The 15,075-nt window shown below is 42.6% G+C and overlaps 1 protein-coding gene across 2 annotated transcripts in view; it reads right to left on the bottom strand.

Annotated features, from left to right (window-relative positions):
* MSRB3 (methionine sulfoxide reductase B3) overlaps positions 1-15,075 on the bottom strand; it is an 85,698-nt gene that overhangs the window by 32,316 nt on the left and 38,307 nt on the right. For both annotated transcript variants that reach the window (XM_084302047.1, XM_084302046.1), the window contains exon 5: positions 7,054-7,082. In XM_084302047.1, coding sequence (XP_084158173.1) covers positions 7,054-7,082 — 29 coding nt within the window. The remainder of the gene's footprint in view (positions 1-7,053; positions 7,083-15,075) is intronic.

Genomic DNA, 15,075 nt, shown 5'->3' on the forward strand with positions numbered 1-15,075 from the left:
AGTACTTAGAAAAAAGTGTAAAAAAAATCCTCCAAAATAAATCTGATGAATTTGCTTACATGAATGATATTAAAATGGAAAACCTAAATGTAAATGTTTTCATTACAGAACCAGTTTAAACACATTGCAAGCTTTACAGAAAGATTCCCAGAGCAAGACAAGAAAGAAGCAGCAACGATTATTAAAGTATATGTAAGACAAAAATATAGAACTGTATTTGTCTTTGTTGATATTATATTCCTGGCTCAGTGAGTGAAGCCCTTTAACACACATTTCTTGCTACATGCCAAAAAAGTGCTTCGTGCAAGAGTGGCACAGTGAACAAGGCTTACAAGGGCAGAACATTCGTAAGTAGCTGCCTTATTAATGAGAACACAAACAGGATTTATTGGAGGGAGGAATATATCATTCAGAAAAATGCAAAATATACATCACACAGGAAGATTGAAGTCTGTTGTAAGACCGATTGAGGCTGTTGGCCTTCAGTTACTAGATTCACAGATGCAGCTTATGGAAATGGACAGGCTTTCTATTAAAAATAATTTGACAGTTGAGAAGAATCATGCTTGTCATAGCAAGGAATAGTCAAGCTTGGATACAAGTAAGATGAACAGAAACTGGGAGAAAAAATATCTGCAACTGGAAAACCATGAATAGAATTTGGAAATGTCCCGTTTTGGAGTCCTCTGGCAACCTTCTTCAAAAATCATAGATATGTATTTTTTTCTGCATGCTTACAACATTTTTCATCAGCCCTTCATGAATTAAAACATTGTTCTATATGTTGAAATAATTTGTCCGTCTTTTGCCATTCTTTAGAAGAGAAATATGAGGGTGGTGATCAGTTACCACAGGTCAGCGCTGTTACTAGCACATAACTCACTGGGATGTATCAGTTACATGTCCCAGCCATGTATATTCCAGATCACGTTGTAGCGTGGCCCTGAAAACATTCAACAGATGGTTTAGCTTGCATCTGGATCTAAGGACGTGTCCCAGTGCTGAACAAATATAACAGACCGTGCTCTCTAGCCATTGCATCCCTAACGATCTGCTTGTAGAGTTGTTAATGCCAAGAGCAAAATAGCACTAACAAGTAATGACAAGTAAGATAATCTGAGCTGCTGTTCTCTTTATGTAGTTGCTCTCTCCCACTGTCTCACTGTGCCAGCTCATGCACCCTTTCAGGAACCCACACAGTTGTGGTGGCAAGGAAGAAAGAAATAATTCATTGAGAAAGGGACTCCGGAGAGGTCATTTGCCTCATCCAGAAAGCTGTGGAGCACCCTTCAGAGATACCCTACAGTATCTCTGCTGATTTTGCCACTTTCCCTGTTACAGACTCTGAAATTTATGCTTTTAAATCTAATTCCCTGGTTGTAAGGTGACCAACGAGATTGTTGATACGATTTTGTTATGAACACCAAATGTCTCTTCTGCCTCAGTTCCTGGAAGTACTCGGCCTTGCAAAGATGAAATTAAGAACAGCTCTAACACAGCTTGGACGCAGTTCCTGGATGAAGAAGCTGACATCAATAAACCCTAGGAACTGATTTGGTAACCTGTAATCAGACCTACCAATCCATTGATAGACAGACGATATTACTAAGTTCCCTGCTGCTACAGAGACTTAAGGTTTCAGGCCAGTTAAGAGTCTTTTAGGCTTCCCTAGCAGCAAGGCTCAATAAGAGATGCTCACTTTCAAGGTATCTTTTGTTTTTCATTTCTTTCTTACTCAGCAGAAATGCTCCTTGTGCTCTTGCTAATTGTACCGATGGCTTTTGTACAATGGGACTGATGACAGGCTAGGGGAAATCAGAGCTGATAGTGAGAGTTTGGAAAGTCTACTGCTGAACATCTGGAAGCGTAGCTGAGAGGAATTTATGAGAGGAAAACATCTGACCACCCCAACCTTATAATTTTCTTCAACTGTTCTCTAACACCTGTGCTGAATCATGTAGCCCAGTGAGTTAGTACATTACAGAGGCCTTATTAAGGGAAATAAAGCAGTAAATACAAGAGGTGAGAGAGGTGAGGATGGCAACTTTTATGGGGACACAGGGGTGGCAGCGCTATGCAGCGCTGAAGACAGGGGGATACAGTCATTCTGGTGGAAAAAGCAACATGCAGAGAGGAGAGCAAACTGCAGAGTCACCAGTAGACACTGTGATTCCAGACACGGCAGGCGAAGGAAATTCCAGAAACTGTCGGGGTCTCATTGACCTGCTTTGTGCCTGACTGCTGGGGTGGCAGGGATCCAACAAAAGCTGGTGTGTAGCTGTCCCTCCGGACAGCCTCTCGCTGCACAGGCAGCTATTATACCTTAATTCCTGATGCTAATTGGAAAGTTTTTCCGAAGTATTTACACAAACGGTGGTACAAAATCACACAGATGATCTGTGCATTTCGCTAAATTTTGCAGATGTGTGTGGTTCAATTGAGTGAAGAAAGAGAAAAGCTGGATTTGGAGCTGCATCTCTTTTTTTGGGAGGAGGGGAAGGCTGGCACAGGGGTGATGCAGATAGAGCCAAAGGCATCGTGTGCCCTTGGACGTGCCTCTCTCTTCTGCCACTGCGCACTTTGACTTCCTCTGCTCAACCCTCTGAGTGACACGTACACAAAAGAGACTCCGCTGGAGTCCGAGTGTATTGTCCGGGGATTTGTGGCTCCCCTTTAACACAAAACAAACCTCGGATTTCTTCCCGTTCACAATTTCACTGCCAAAACTATCACTTGACTATCACATGGCTCACCTCCGCAGCGACAGACAGGATACACCAAATATCACAGGAGACTTCCCAAGAAAGCTCCAGCCCTCCCTGCAGGCAGGAGGAAACTCACCACTACCATTCACTGGTGAGCAGAGGACATGCTGAGATGGTTGTTTGAATTTTCCATGCTTATTTTTCTAAAGTGGGATTACACAGTTCAGTGGCAACTTCTGAGATCTATGAGTTCTCCCTGCTATTGAACAGCATAAACAAGTATAATTTTTTCTTTAAAGAAAAAAAAATCTTTCCTTAGCTTAACATTCCAATATAATTCTTACATTCTTAAATTCACTCTTATACGCCTGGTATTGCTCTGCACCAAAAGCAAATACGAGCCTTTAAAATTTGCTAACCAAGCACATAGCACACCACGTATTTTAGACACTCCCAAAATTCTAATAATTAGAACAAATTTGATTCAGCTGCCTTTTTTTGTGGTTTACTTTGTTCCTTAACAAATTTTGAGAAAAACTATTTTTTTTGAATCTTTTTCGCTTTCAAGTTTTTTTAGAAAAATCTATTTCCAGTTCCAGCAAAATTCATCATATTGTGACAGGAAAGCAAAATTGTTTCATTTCATGGGATCTTCTAACAGCGTGAAGCTAACCCCCTGGTCTCTGAGACAGAAATTCTGCCAGCTAGACTTATAAAGAGTCAGCAGAGTAAAAAAGTTCCTCAGATGGAACTGTTAGTCATGGGATGAGGAATGTGCGTCCCCTACAGATGTTATAGCTATTTATATGATAAATCCCGATCATCACTATAGGAATTTTACAGCCTTCTTTTAAGTTAATTCTCAAGTTCAAATTAATCTTCTTTTGACAATGTTTGCCTAATATTTCAGTGTTGAACACTATTTCCAGGGTTTCATTTATGGTGAGCCTACTGGGCACTTGTAAAGCTGTATTCCAGACTTCGTACTTGCTTCAGAAAGACTTCTTTTAATTCCTCAGTACTTCACACATATTTCTGGGCAAAAGAAATACAATAAGCATTGATAAATGCTTAACATGGACACATCAAGGCTCACAAGTTAACTCGAATTAACATTAGGGTTAATTTAGGGCACGCAGCAGGTTGTAGAACAGCTCCCTGTAGGAAAATATTCATTCTAGAATAAAATTATCTCATTCTCAGGTTCAACACTTGAGCTGTTTTGAGTAACATGAGATAAACTCAAACAAAGCATGTTTGTTCCAGTTTGCAGGATCATTGGTTTACTCAGGAATCACAGTCTAGGGAATTCAAAACGAAACGAGGGACATGAAAGTACCTTAAGGTGTCTCCGAGGAACTCAAGGTCACATAAATACAGAGTCATTGATTTCAAATGGGAGCAGCCCTTTTAAAAGCAATGCCACATTTACACATTTCAAAGGCACGTGGTATGTAGAACATGGTGCTACATTGAGCATCTTATTCCCTCATACTAGAAAAAGATTTTTTTTTACCAAGATGCCTCTCTGCCATCACCAATGCATCCCTCCCGTCCCTCCTGGTCACTCTGAGCCACCAGGAGGTCTGGGTGTATTGTTTGGTTTGGGGAGTGGGACAGCAAGTTGTTTGGTGGAGAAATAAAAACAACGATGTTTTATTTGGGTGAAACATGCTGACTTGATCTCAGTGCCTCTATTTCTCCTCTGCTCTCACATACTGGGAACAAAAGATAAACTCTAAGTGCTTACGCTATCTGATCACTAAGAAGAGTTTCTTGGTGAAAGATCTGAGCACCATCCCTGTAAAGGGAAGGCTGCTCTACTTTTCACAAAGATAAAGATTTTTGCAGCCTTGGTGTTTCTGGACATGAAATGCACTTTAAGGTTATGAACTTTCTGTAATTTCCTTTTTCTTAAAATGCCATCTTAATTGTGTGCTTAATCTTCTTTTTCTATTATCATTTAACAACTGTCCTGGGATGTGACACTGAAAGAGGCAGCACTGATAAGACCAAGCCATTAAATGTCTGTAATTCCCTGTTCCAAAGACAACATTTGGGGCAAAGAATAAACTGAGCCGGAGCCCAGCCTGGGCTGAGCAGCCACCCACACTGGTGATTCACCTTGGATCACCAGGTGAGAAGTCTTCAAACCTTGGGCAGATGGCCAGGGTCCCATGACAGGAGAGCCTGAAACATTTCAAACCGAAGGTTTCCTCAGGGATTTAGGGGAATGGTGTCAAGCAGAAGATGAAAGTGAGGCTCTGCAGAAAAAGGGGGAATAAATCTAAAAAGTTCCTAAACCCTGGACATTCCCAAATTGTATCCCCGATGGCATACAAAGCACTCTGAAGTGGAAAGCAGCATGGCACAAGGCATAAAATTCCCTATGACATCCACGGTACCTGTTGATGTTGATACTCAGTAAACAAAGCTGGCTGACCACCTGCTGCAGAGAATTCTGGTACAAGTCCAGAGAATATTTAGGAGCAGCAAAAAACGTGGAGACAGAGAAGATTTGGGGGCTTTTACTGCTCATTTACATTTATATATTTTTTGTGTGGTCTATGATAAAAGGTCTTTACTTACAAATCCTTTTCTAACATCTGGTCCTATTCTGTAGGAATAATGCCTAAGGAGTGCCTGCAGAAGAGCCTGCCAGCGCTCCTGTCTTTGGATAACCAGGCTTGTGTGAGATATGGCAGAAGTCTGCACCCAGAATAGGGGTCCACACTGAAGGACAGAAAGCCTGTGGAGCCCACACAGATGAAGAACAGACATTTAAGAGCTCATGTTCAACATACAGAGCCGATCATGAAGGCCTGATGGCATCTACTGAGCAGGCGTTTGCCATAGCTGTGATGGTGCCAAAGTTGTGCTCTGCTACCAAGGAGATCCCTCACCCCTGCCTTCGTGGCCAAGGAGCAGGGCACAGAGCAGGAATGCTGCTTCAAAATAAAAAGTCAGAAAAGTGTGTGTAGCTTAACCAAAAGTCCTGCAGGCAGCATTTCCCCCTCCACAGAAAAGTGAGATATTTAACACCATATTCCACAACATTATTTTTTGGGGGGTGGCACAAAATGTGTGAAGCTATCCCCCCATGTGAACCTGTTTGGTCAGGATCTAAGAAACAATCTTAGCATACAGTACATTCAAGCAACATTTAAAACAAGTAACCTCAAAATCATAGACTAAAATCATAATAGAAGCAAGATGACTCAAGCACAAAAGATGCTGGAATTAGCTATATAAATGCTTCCTGCTGTAGGTTTCACTCCCATACAGTTCCAAAGATAAAATCTAGTGTGGAAAGAAAAAGCAAAGTAATACCTCGCATTGCAAACCCAAATCAAGCTGTAGCTGGGATAAAAGAAACCAAGCTATTTTATAAATAATCTGATTAATGTGTATTGTAAAATGCATATCATTATAAACAATTACAATCACTGCATTAAGCAAATTGATTAGAAGACAACATAGGCCTAAACATAAGATGGCCATGATAATATCAGGCTTTCTCTTTTCCACCTTAACAAAAAAATTATTTTGAGTGACCTTGCCAGGCAATGGACATTTCAGCTCGTTTCAGGACTTCAGCCTATTCTTAACCTACTATTGTTTAACGTTTAGGAACAGCCAAGAATAGTTAACCAAATAAATAACAGTCTGGTATTAGGAGCTCTGCTTTTTTCCCAACTGTGCCCCTGTTTGCTGTCCTGTGTTTTTCGTCTTGTTAGATACACATTAACCTGTTAGAATGACCTTCACTTCCCTCCCAATCCCTACAACACATTAAAATTCTTTAAAAAGCCAACTGGAGAGAGACTGCCTTTTGGTAAACCTCCTAGAGAGAGCTCTACAGACTGGTCTGGCATGCATTGTGTACATGCATCTGTCACGAAAATTTGATGACAAATCATCTGTTTCCTGACAGATAGGCTGCACTGACTTCAAATTCCCATGAAATGTCTTTGTCCACCAGGAAGAAAAACATTCTCCTTTAAAGCTGTGATCATTCTCAAACTTCACTTCAACCCTCCATTTGCTTTAACCTGTATTATCATTTATTTGCACTCTAATTTCTCTGGATCAATTAAAGCCTGTTGCAAGATACATCTTCCTGATCATCTTCTGGGAAAAAGTAAAAAGACAGGAACTAATGAAAGGAATGAAAGCAAATGTTTCACTGTAATGATGCTGTTTTTAGAGGGTGAGAAATGAAGATCCTTTTTAAGGCTGACCTACCCCAGTTTGTTTAAAACTAAACTGAACTTGAACTGATAAACTACTCTTTTGAGATTAACCTGAGTAGTGTACATTCAGCAAAACACCGTAAATCTAAACATACCTGAATTGGAGTCAAACTTCGTCTCTGACCTGCAAAAGAAAATAAAAAGATCATAAGTTACAAGATCCGCTTCATGCCATAAAAGCCATTTGCCTCCCCCCCCAGAAAATATTGCATTTAACAAGGCTGCCCATCTGCGTGTGTTAATATTTTATGCATTCGATGGCATTTGAACACAAATGATAGCTGTGATTTTTAATATTTTGGGTTTTTATAATGAACAGTTACAAAGAAGATATTTTAAAAGACAAATCACAAAATGAACACAGAAAATAGAATATAAATTTAAAACAGGATTAAATTATATTCTGTGAATCACAACACACAGTTGTTCCTATGAAATAAATATTGTTTTAATTCATTTTCATTTTTAAAAAGTCATTAACAGGATTTAATTTATTCACGAATGTTTCCAATCTATTTTTGAAGCAGATACCGTTTCATTAATGTCATATGTATTGTATCCAATGATCTGCACTTAATTGAACAACATCCTAGGAGGGTTTTGTTTGTGTATGTCTTCAATTTACTCACTCTGCACATAGGAATAAGTGGTTTGATTTTCTTAAAAGTGGAAAGCGGGGGGTGGAAGAGAGGGAGAGAGGAAGGGAGCCAGACCTAAATTTTAACTTGTTTTAAAGTCTTTGCAAAAAGACAATGATGTGTGCATTATGCACCATTAGCTTTGGTCGTGCACTACAGATTTTTCTCTCTCTAACAAGTAGTGTTTTCTTCTAAGGGCTTAGCACTTAGCAAATGAACCCTATAACCTGTATATTTAATAAAAGAAAGAAAAAATTAGCCCTTGTGGGAACATCATGTTTCAGATATAGGTTAATAATACTTGTAAATGTAGAAGCCTTTGAAGATCTCAATTCAACTGTGGGAAAACTTAAGTTGGGTAATTACTCTCAAGATGCTGCTGATGTGCTGTCAAGCAGAATTAACCCTATGACTAGGCCTATCTACACAATCTGCTATAAAACAGCATTGTCTATATCTAGCTCTCAAACCAATTAGCGGGCATGTTCCAATCAGGTTTATATTGCCCACTAACAATCAGTGGCACACATGGTCATGGCTGTCACAGCAGGACACAAGGTCCTAGCAGCAGGAGTCCTGTTAAAGGACGATATGTCGGCAGGAAAGTGCATTTCCCCAGACGTTCTAGGGGGGAAGTACAATGTTGGATCTTTGTACGTTACATCAGGGAGAGGATGTATTTTCAGAAGTTACAGTCCTTTTTTTTTTTTTTTTTTTAAAAAAAAAAGAGTTGATAAGCTTGCCCATGCAGGTGCTTGGAGATGCATTTTACACATACTCTACATATGTTGCATAACTGGCATCATAACCAAGGATCTACACTACAGCAAAAAAAGCACCATCAAAATCAATCCTGGTCAAAAAATGCACAAGTTTGCACTATTAGTGTAAACAGTTATAGCCATCAGAAAGGAAGCAATTCACTTCTCCCTTCTTGCTCATTCTTCACCTTCCCCCAGTGTTCAGTCTTTCATGTTTTAAATATAGCTCAGGTGGTGAAAAGACGGAAGGGAAAAATCCTAGCTTATCTTTCTAATTGATAGTGTACCACCAAAACAGTGAAGAAAGCAAACATGTTGCTGACATGCTTTCGAAAATACCACCACCAATAACTGCCCAGGCCACCAGACCATGCTCTCATTTGGCACTGCATTTCTGCTTGTATTTATGCACAGGATAAAGTCCTACCCTGCAAAAGGTGCATGTCCATAACTGGGGGAATTCCACCAAGCTGAAGTCAAAGATACTGTTCCACATAAAGCCACTTACTCAGTATTTTCTTCACAATACTCCCCTCAAGCTGCAGTATATCTATCTGGACCGTATATTCTGGCTCCTCACCACACAAGCAACATCTCAGCTACCTACATGTCTTTCAGTACAGTTGGCGTCATGATGAAAATAACAAATAAAGCTGGAGGCAGTTGGCTGGGACAGGTATCTTCTTTGTCTTTACTAGTAAATTAAATGGCTCTAGGACACGGGCAGCTACAAGCAATTGATGGATAGCGAGAAGTCAGCTCTGACCCAGGCTGCAGGGAAGTCAGAGACAACATATGGGTTTTACCCTCAACATCTGCGTATCTGCACAATCACCTTCTCACTGTCTAAATTCCAGGTATTTGGTATTAAGTGGTCAAACAAGAACTCCAGTTCTCAGCTTGCAAGGGTGAAAAACTAGACAAGTAGAACCCTGCACCTGAATACCTTGTTCATTGATTTGTTAGAAACTCTTCACACCTCCTGCTCACCCCTCTGACAGGCCTCTGGCATTGCACAAAAACCTTCAAAGGATGTTGATGCAGAATAAAAGAAGTACTGACGTTCCAATCTTCTTCAGGCAGGGAGAGTTTCCATCCCAGCTCTGTTTCCGTGTCAACCACCACATTGTCAAACCATTTCCAGTTTTATACAGTAAGCTATTAAACAGGCCCTTATAAGCTATCCCTCTTTGTTTTTTAACTGACCCAAAATTTACTCCCATGGTAAACCAATTCAGGGTGGATTATTTATTTATTTCTGTTTATTCATTTATTTTTTTTTTAATTTGGCAACAGACATGAAATCAAAAGGTTGATTAGCCTTTACTAGCATGTGACTTTTGCTGTGGACTTTTGCTGAGATATCTCTTATGATATGGTACTGCACAGCCACCATGTTGCTCCACGATGCCATATGCTAAAAGCTGTGTGAGATGAGGCTGGTGACCTTTTATCCACCTTGGCATGAGCATACCGGGCCCTCCATCTTGCAGCATTAACAACTGGCCCAGGGGCCAAAAAGGCTGAGAATAGGTGGGGAGATGGGGTCGCAAGGGTCACTGGGCAGTGTAATGAGCACCTAAGATCCATGCAGTCATAAATTACTGGACGGCAAATCAGGAAACCAATATGGGGAGATAAATGAATCAAACTTTGTCTGGCAACAGCCAAATGGCCATGAAAGAAAACGCAACATGGGAGGCAGCACTAGGAGCCACTCACGGTCATAACCTATGTCATGGTCATCATGTCACCTTGGGAAAACAGGGCAAAATTCAGAGCACAGAATTACAGAAATAGAGATGTTAGAAAGGCACAGATAAAGGGGAGGAAGATAGTAAGTGTCCATTGGAATCAGCACTTTTCCCCTAGATCTTTCCAGCACTTACAACTTTATAGCACAACTTTATATACACTAAACAAAGGCATTAGAAACTAGTTCCACATAGGTGCTAAAAATTTGCAACTAAAAAAGACAATAAATTGAAAGAAATTAAGTGCTGAAAGTAAGCCCCGAAGGGAGCTTACAAACAAAAATAGTCATTCTGACTCTTTTGTACTTTCACATTAGCTAGAAGAAAAAACTTCCCTGTACATTGCTTGTTATCACTGTACACATTCTGATAACCTACAACCTACCAGAGAAGATGCACTCTACAGAGCCAGGCAATGACTTTGCAAACTCTCTTTTATCATTTATTACACTGAGAGGAGAAGAAAACAAAAAAAAAGAACAGCTTTATGCATCTTTTCTCTGTTTGTGCCCCATAGGAGTACTCTAAAAGTCAGGGCATCATTCAGAAATATCGCTCGGAAGGAGTCTATACGAATAAAGAGAGCAAGGGGACATTTATAAAGTGCTTTCCATTCCCAACTGTGATATGACTCAAATACACACAACATATGGAAATACAGATGCTAAGTAGCTCAACTACCAAAACACAATCCGCAAGGAAATAGGGAGCTACTGGAAAGGTTTAGCTAAGGACAAGGTGCCACAATATTTTTAAAGTTCCAGATATAATTAAATCAAACACAAATAATAAAATATAACAGTTATTTTTTTTCTGTACTGTAAAGAGGTAGAGGATTTGAACCCGCATGTTTTTTAAAACGCACCATAAACCTGATGTTCAGAATGACAAGTAGTGAGAGAAAACAATCCTTCTCTGTTTGTCTTCACAAACAGAGAAGGATTGGTGGAGGACGTGATCGTCGGGAGCTGTCTCGGGCAGAGTGACCACGCAATGGTGGAGTTCACTATTCTTGGCGAGGCCAGGAAGGGGACCAGTAAAACCGCTGTATTGGACTTTCGGAGGGCTGACTTTGAGCTGCTCAGGACACTAGTTGGTGGAGTCCCTTGGGAGGTGGTTCTGAAGGGCAGAGGGGTCCAGGAAGGCTGGGCGCTCTTCAAGAGGGAAGTCTTAATGGCGCAGGAACGGTCTGTCCCCACGTGCCCAAAGACGAGCTGGCGGGGAAGAAGACCGGCCTGGCTCAACAGAGAATTGTGGCTTGATCTTAGGAGGAAAAAGAGGGTTTATAAGCTTTGGAAAAGTGGGCAGGCCACTAAGGAGGACTTTAAAGAAGTAGCGAGGCTGTGCAGGGACAAAATTAGGAAGGCCAAAGCTCATCTGGAGCTCAATCTGGCTACTGCCGTTAAAGATAACAAAAAACGTTTCTATAAATACATCAACACAAAAAGGAGGACTAAGGAGAATCTCCATCCTTTACTGGATGCGGGGGGAAACTTAGTTACAAGAGATGAGGAAAAGGCGGAGGTGCTCAATGCCTTCTTTGCCTCAGTCTTTAGCGGCAATACCAGATGTTCTCTGGATACTCAGTACCCTGAGCTGGTGGAAGGGGATAGGGAGCAGGATGTGGCCCTCATTATCCATGAAGAACTGGTTGGTGACCTGCTACGGCACTTAGATGTGCACAAGTCGATGGGGCCGGATGGGATCCACCCAAGGGTACTGAGGGAACTGGCAGAGGAGCTGGCCAAGCCACTATCCATCATTTATCAACAGTCCTGGCTATCAGGGGAGGTCCCAATCGACTGGCGGCTAGCAAACGTGACGCCCATCTACAAGAAGGGCCGGAGGGCAGACCCGGGAAACTACAGGCCTGTCAGTTTGACCTCAGTGCCAGGAAAGCTCATGGAGCAGATCCTCCTGAGAGTCATCACGCAGCACTTGCAGGGGAAGCAGGCGATCAGGCCCAGTCAGCATGGCTTTATGAAAGGCAGGTCGTGCCTGACGAACCTGATCTCCTTCTATGACAGAGTGACACGCTGGGTGGATGAGGGAAAGGCTGTGGATGTGGTCTACCTTGACTTCAGCAAGGCTTTTGACACCGTTTCCCACAGCATTCTCCTCAAGAAACTGGCTGCTCTTGGCTTGGACTGGCGCACGCTTCGTTGGGTTAGAAACTGGCTGGATAGCCGGGCCCAAAGAGTCGTGGTGAATGGAGCCAAGTCCAGTTGGAGGCCAGTCACTAGTGGCGTCCCCCAGGGCTCGGTGCTGGGGCCGGTCCTCTTTAATATCTTCATCGATGATCTGGACGAGGGCATCGAGTGCACCCTCAGTAAGTTCGCAGATGACACCAAGTTAGGTGCGTGTGTCAATCTGCTTGAGGGTAGGAAAGCTCTGCAGGAGGATCTGGATAGGCTGCACTGATGGGCTGAGGTCAACTGCATGAAGTTCAACAAGGCCAAGTGCTGGGTCCTCCACCTGGGGTGCAATAACCCCAAGCAGAGCTACAGCTGTGGGAGAGGAATGGTTGGAAAGCTGCCAGGCGGAGAAGGACCTGGGAGTATTGGTTGACAGTCGGCTGAATATGAGCCAGCAGTGTGCTCAGGTGGCCAAGAAGGCCAACGGCATCCTGGCTTGTATCAGGAACAGCGTGACCAGCAGGGCTAGGGAAGTGATCGTCCCCCTGTACTCAGCTCTGGTGAGGCCGCACCTCGAGTACTGTGTTCAGTTTTGGGCCCCTCGCTACAAGAAGGACATGGAGGTGCTTGAGCGGGTGCAGAGAAGGGCGACAAAGCTGGTGAGGGGCCTGGAGAACAAGTCCTACGAGCAGCGGCTGAGGGAGCTGGGCTTGTTCAGCCTGGAGAAGAGGAGGCTCAGGGGTGACCTTATCGCTCTCTATAGGTACCTCAAGGGAGGCTGTAGCGAGGTGGGGGTTGGCCTGTTCTCCCACGTGCCTGGTGACAGGACGAGGGGGAATGGGCTTAAGCTGAGCCAGGGGAGTTTTAGGTTAGATGTTAGGAAGAACTTCTTCACTGAAAGGGTTGTGAGGCACTGGAACAGGCTGCCCAGGGAAGTGGTGGAGTCACCATCCCTGGAAGTCTTCAAAAGACGTTTAGATGTAGAGCTTAGGGATATGGTTTAGTGGAGGGCTGTTAGCGTTAGGTCGGAGGTTGGACTCGATGACCTTGAGGTCTCTTCCAACCTAGAAAATTCTGTGTGATTCTGTGTGAAAGAGAGCGAACTGGGCTTTTGGCAAAGAGAGGGGAAAGAGGACTTACTGCTGCATCAAAACTGGCACTTTCTTTCACCCTTCCAGATGAAGTTTTTATCAGGTTTATTCAGGTTTGGTTGAAGCCCAATGAGAACAGCCTTTGGAAGCATCACAGCTCACTCAGAGAGCACCTGATGAAACCTCTCTGATCCTTGTGACAATTCTTTTCTTTGTAATAGCCAGTCTTGTCACCTGCCTTTAGGACCAGGAAGGACGCTTTTGTCCCTTTTGTTCACAGGTATGGACATAGACCTTCCCCCTGAAAGCACAACCCATTTATTGGGAATGCTCATTGACCTTACTCAAGAGCCCAAGCTCCAAACAGCAAGGCAAGCTTCCAGAAAGAAAAAGGCAGAAGTATTCCAATATAAAAACGAATGCCTGATGTAACTATCTAGGAATTTACAAGACCCCCACCATCAGGGAACCTGAGAAGCCCCCAAGCGTTAAGAACCAAGGCTCTCCTTGGGCAGCAGAAGGAGCCGCGTTGTGGCCAGGGGACAGATCCTGACAGTGTGAAACTCCTCATCGGCACTTCCCAGAGCTGGAATGCCTCCCTCTCTTCCCCCCTCATGTGGATTCTCTGGTATAATACAATAATATATATATTATTTATAATAATATTATCTGGTATAATCTAATAATATAGTTGAACTCTTGCTCAGGTCTCTCCTCAGAGAGGGCATGAATGCGATCTCTCTCCTGATTTCATGAACGTTTTAAGAACTTAATATCTTTGAGGTTTAATATCTACTCCCTTGTCAAATTTGGCTGAAATTGGCAAGTAGATTAAATAATAAGGTTTTGTTATTAGGAAAGGATTGACACACAGACAGTATGATCCTGTGAGCCTTACTTCCTTAGAAAACCTGACTAATGATCTATTTTTAACCTTGCTTTCCTAGACTACAGAAAAAAAAAAAGTTTGATTCATGGTTGATGGAAGCTGTGGGGATTTCTGTTCTGTGTACTGATGAAAAGCCAGATTCAAAAGGAACATTTTAACATCACATTAGTCAGTGCATAGCCTGGGTGAGTTCTGTCGAGTGTTTGTTTTAACACAAGGGTTAAAAATGTGTAAATATAGAAAAAAGCGAGAATAATTTTCCTGTTTGTTTTTCAGACTTGCTTTCCTTCTCCTAATCCCAACCCAAAAAACTTTCCAGAGCTCATTGCTTATATGAGAGTAGCTAAATGAACGCTCAGCATCAGCCAAGAAGCTGCGAGTTAGAAGATACGAAAAGCTCCCTGTGAGCTGATTAGGGGTGTATTTGTTATAATGATGTCTATAGGACGTCTATTTGTTATAATGACGTCTAAAGGACGTCTATTTATTACAATGCCTGTGGCTCCCCTATGTCCCACACACCAAAGGAGTGCCCAGGGAGCACGGCTTTTTCCTGCCGCAGCCCCCACGGGGCAGCCTGGAAATGACGCCAACATGAGACGCGGTCAGAGCTTTTGGAGAGGGGAAGCAGTTTTCAGTAGGGACTCACTGCAGCATTTCTTGGTTGGCATGACCTGAGGACTGCCTAAACTAATTCAATTTACATCCCTGATCATGGCAGAGGCAGCACTCAGGTGTGTTTAGCTGTGTAAGACGCCATGGGCTTTGTTCAACAGCAACATCACTGCAGGAACAAAATACGTGCCTATTGATGGTCCAACCTTGAAGGCGGATTGAGCCTTCAGATTC

Source organism: Netta rufina (assembly GCF_964035555.1).
Source record: "Netta rufina genome assembly, chromosome: 1".
NCBI lineage: Eukaryota > Metazoa > Chordata > Aves > Anseriformes > Anatidae > Netta > Netta rufina.